The sequence below is a fragment of the Miscanthus floridulus genome, chromosome 1 (assembly GCF_019320115.1).
Source record: "Miscanthus floridulus cultivar M001 chromosome 1, ASM1932011v1, whole genome shotgun sequence".
In the NCBI taxonomy this organism is placed as follows: Eukaryota; Viridiplantae; Streptophyta; class Magnoliopsida; order Poales; family Poaceae; genus Miscanthus; species Miscanthus floridulus.
The window spans coordinates 134,134,196-134,138,919 of NC_089580.1; the positions used below are offsets into that span (position 1 = coordinate 134,134,196).

The following is a 4,724-nucleotide window of genomic DNA, read 5'->3' on the forward strand; positions in this document are numbered from 1 at the left end:
GCGCTTCTCCCAATAGTGTAATGAGCTCCCAAACGTCGCCGATGCCGACATGATAGGAGCCTTCCTATCTGGGACAACCTATGAGTCTTTGGTTCACAAGCTGGGATGAAAGGGCCCGTGGACCACTGAGGAACTCCTAGACATCACCACCAGCCATGCCTCAGGAGAAGAGGCGGTCGGAGCAATCTTCGATCGTTCCAACAACAAGGCTAGGTGGGACGAGGATGCCGGCGAAGGCGCCTCCAACCGTTCTGCCAAAAGAAAGAATAAGAAGCAATGGTGCGACGACTCGCTTGTGGCCGCTGCCGACCGCAAGGGTGGTCAGAAGCCTGTGGAGGGCACTCCAAATCACTTCGAAAAAAATGCTTGAAGGGCCATGCCCAAACCACGACTTTCCCGTAAAACACCTGCTCAAGGACTATGGCCTCATGCAGAAGTTCTTGTCCAGAAGCGCCAATAAGGGGGAGCAGGGAAAGGAGCCTGCCCCCACTGCCAATGACACCGAGGAAAAGGACGATGGCTTTCCAATGCTAGATAGCTGCCTCATGATCTTTGGAGGATCAATGGCCTACGATTCCAAACATCATCAGAAGGTCGCACGCCGCCAAGTCTACATGGCCCAACTGGCCACACCTCTTTTTCTCCGATGGTCGGAGTCCACCATAACTTTCGATTGGACCGACCATCCGGACGCCATCCTGCACCCGAGAAGGTATCCGCTTGTCGTCGACCCGATCGTTGGCCTAAAGCACCTCACCAAAGTTCTAATGGACAGAGGCAGCGGCCTCAACATCATCTATGCAAAGACGCTCGATGTAATGGGCGTCGACCGAATGCACCGCCGCCCAATCTGAGCACCTTTCCATGGTGTCATCCCCGAAAAGCAGGCCATGCCACTCGGACAGATCAATCTACCCATTACCTTTGGGGATCAGTTCAATTACAAGACTGAGACCCTCACCTTCGAGGTAGTAGGGTTCCTCGGAACCTTCCACTCCATCCTAGGACGTCCATGCTACGCGAAGTTCATGGCCATCCCCAACTACACATACCTCAAGCTGAAGATACCAGGCCCACACGGGGTCATCACCATCGGCACCTCCTTCCAACAGGCCTACGAGTGCGAGGTTGAGTGCTGCGACCACGCCACAGCAATCATCGCCTTTGGGGAACTCGTCGCCCTCAAGGAGGAGGTCGCCGAAGAAGCGACTGACGTGAAGAAATCAACCAGGTCGTTCGAATTGGTAGAGGGCTCCAAGGAGGTCCTCATAGACCCCAGCAGCTCTGAGGGTAAAATGGTACGCATTGCTACCGCGCTCTCCTCCAAATAGGAAAGCGCGCTCGTCGACTTCCTCCACGACAACAAAGACATCTTTGCGTGGAAACCCTCAGATATGCTAGGCATCCTGAGGGAGGTCACCGAGCATACCTTGAAAATCCACCCAAGCTCCAAACTGGTGAAGCAATGCCTATGCCGCTTCGACGAGGAAAAGTGCAGGGCCATTGGTGAAGAGATAGCAAAATTGTTGGCCGCCGGATTCATCAGGGAAGTACACCACCCAGAGTGGTTAGCAAATCCCATTCTTGTACGAAAGAAGAGCGGGAAATGGAGGATGTGTGTTGACTACATGGGTCTCAACAAGGCCTGCCCAAAGGACCCATTTCCTTTACCACACATAGACCAAATAGTCGACTCTACCTCAGGGTGTGAAACCCTCTGCTTCCTTGACACGTACTCCGGCTACCACCAAATCGTGATGAGAGAGTTCGACCAGCTCACGGCGTCTTTTATCACCCCCTTCAGATCGTTCTGCTACATCTCAATGCCGTTTGGTCTAAAGAATGCTGGGGCAACTTACCAGTGCTGTATGCTCAACTGCTTCGGGGACCTCATCGGGTGGACCGTTGAGGCCTACGTTGATGACATCGTAGTAAGTCCAAATGGGTTGGCCACCTTGTCGCCGATCTTGAACAAACCTTTGCAAAACTCTGGGCAAATGGCATCAAACTTAATCCTGAGAAGTGTGTTTTTGGGGTCCTGAGGGGCATGCTGCTCGGCTTCATCATCTTCGAGCGTGGCATCGAAGCCAACCTAGAGAAAATCTCAGCCATCACAAGGATGGGCCCGATCCAGAACATAAAGGGGGTTCAGTGGGTCACAGGGTGCCTTGCCGCCCTCAGCCGATTCATCTCGCGCCTCGGCGAATGAGGACTCCCTCTTTATCGACTCCTGAAGAAAGCTGATCGCTTCAAGTTTACAGCCAAGGCTGAGGAGGCGCTTGACATGGCCAATCTACTTCTAACAAAACCCCTGGTCCTAGTTCCTCCGAGCGATGGAGAATCCCTCTTGCTGTACATAGCGGCCACCACGCAAGTGGTCAGCATCGCCCTGGTGGTAGAGCGGGAAGAAGAGGGGCATGCCCTCAAGGTGCAGCACCCTATGTACTTCATCAGTGAGGTACTATCCGACTCTAAAACCCGCTACTCCCAAATCTAGAAACTCCTATACGCCATCCTCATCACCAAGAGGAAGCTATGCCATTACTTCGAGTCACACCCTATGACTGTCGTAACATTATTCCCCCTCTATGAGGTCATCCATAGCCAGGACGCCATGGGAAGAATCGTGAAGTGGGCACTCGAGCTGATGGATCAAGGCATCATGTATGCCCCCTGAATGGCGATCAAGTCCTAGGTGCTGGCTGACTACATCGCGGAGTGGACCGAGGTCTAGATGCCACTGGCGGTCATCGATCAAGAGTACTGGACGATGTACTTTGATGGGTCACTAATGAAGAAGGATGTCGGCGTGGGGCTGGTCTTCGTAATCACCCCTCGGGGTCCGCATGAGGTACATGGTTCGGCTCCATTTTCCCTCATCAAATAATGTGGCCGAATACAAGGCACTCGTCAACGACCTACGCATCGCCATCGATCTGGGCATCCGACGCCTCGACATTCGAGGTGACTCTCAGCTGGTCGTTAACCAAGTCATGAAGGAGTCCAGCTGCCACGACGCCAAGATGGCTGCATACTGCCAAGAAGTTCGAAGGCTGGAGGACAAGTTCGATGGCCTCGAACTTAATCATGTCCCAAGGCGCCTCAACGAGGTGGCAAACTCACTCGTGAAGGCGGTGTCCAGTCGAGAGCTAGTGCTAACAGGCATCTTCGCCAGCGACCAATGCAAACCCTTGGTGCACTATGAAGGGTCAGAATGGGCCGAAGATGGCCCATCAGATCCGGCCCTGAGGGCTGACTCACCGACTGCTCTGTCCGACCCCGAGGTCATGGAGCTTGAAGAGGATCCAGCTATAGAGCCTGACCCTCTAGATGACTAGAGAATGCCCTACCTCAACTACCTCCTCCACGACACACTACCGACGGACAAGATGGAAGCTCGATGGCTCGCACGTCGTACCAAGTCTTTCATTCTTGTAGAGGGCGAACTCTATAGACGGAGCCACATTGGGATCCTGTAGCTCTGCATCCCCAGCGAACAGGGAAGACTTCTACTGAGCGACATCCACGGTGGGGTCTATAGTCACCATGCCACGCCGAGGAACTTGGTTGGAAATGCATTTCGACAGGGCTTCTACTAGCCCACTGTAGTAGCCGACGCCGAGCAAATCGTACACACCTGCGAAGGGTGCCAGTACTACGCTCGATAGACTCACCTCCCGACCTAGGCACTCCAGATAACCCCCATCATGTGGCCCTTCATGGTCTAGGGGCTCAACCTGGTTGGGCCACTCAAAAAGGCACCCAGGGGCTTCACCCACCTGCTTGTCACCATAGACAAGTTTACGAAATGGATCGAAGCTCGACCATCTCCAGGATCAAATCCAAGCAAGCTATGCTGTTCTTCCTCGACGTCATCCATTGCTTTGGAGTACCAAACTTCATCATCATAGACAATGGCATGCAGTTCATCGACAGGAAATTCATTTGATTCTGCGATGAACAACACATCCAAATCGATTAGGCGGCCATCGCGCACCCCCGGATGAACGGATAGGTTGAGCGTGCAAATGGCATGCTCCTATAGGGCCTCAAGCCCAGGATCTTCAACTGGTTGAACAAGTTCGGCACGTGCTGGGTCGCCGAGCTCTCGGTGGTGCTCTAGAGCCTAAGGACAACTCCCAGCTGGGCCACTGGCTACACACCTTTCTTCATGGTCTACGGTTCTGAGTCTGTTCTCCCAACGGACCTCAACTATGGAGCGCCAAGAATCAGAGCACACGATGAACAGGGAGCTGAGGCATCCCACCAAGATGCCATGGACCAAATAGACGAAGCCCGTGACATCGCCCTCCTCCATTCGGCCAAGTACTAGTAGGCGTTGCGATGGTACCATAGCCGATGGGTGTAGGACCAAGCCTTCAACGTCAGGGACCTTGTCCTCCGCCTTGTGCAGAGCAACAAGGATCGCCACAAGCTCTCCCCACCCTGGGAGGGGCCGTACGTTGTCATGGAAAAACTCCGCCCAGGCGCCTACAAGTTGAAAACCATCAACGGTAAGGTCTTCACCAATGCCTGGAACATTGAGCAGCTACATCATTTTTGCCCTTAAATAAATGCATACTTTTCCTTATCAGTTTTTGTCTTTACAAATCCCCGATCTTTAGTGACATCCAACCCCTACAAATTGCGAGGGGTCAGACCTCACTCGGGGGCTGATACAAATGATACAAGTACGTTTATCTTGCAAACACTTCCTGTGTTAC

The 4,724-nt window shown here is 53.3% G+C and overlaps 1 protein-coding gene across 1 annotated transcript; it reads left to right on the forward strand.

Annotated features, from left to right (window-relative positions):
• Positions 1-890: 890 nt before the first annotated feature.
• On the forward strand, positions 891-2,677 carry LOC136463641 (uncharacterized). The gene is made up of 2 exons (XM_066462618.1): positions 891-1,298; positions 2,594-2,677. Exons 1-2 carry the CDS (start codon positions 891-893, stop codon positions 2,675-2,677), a joined length of 492 nt encoding a protein of 163 aa, XP_066318715.1.
• The last annotated feature ends 2,047 nt before the right edge of the window (positions 2,678-4,724 follow it).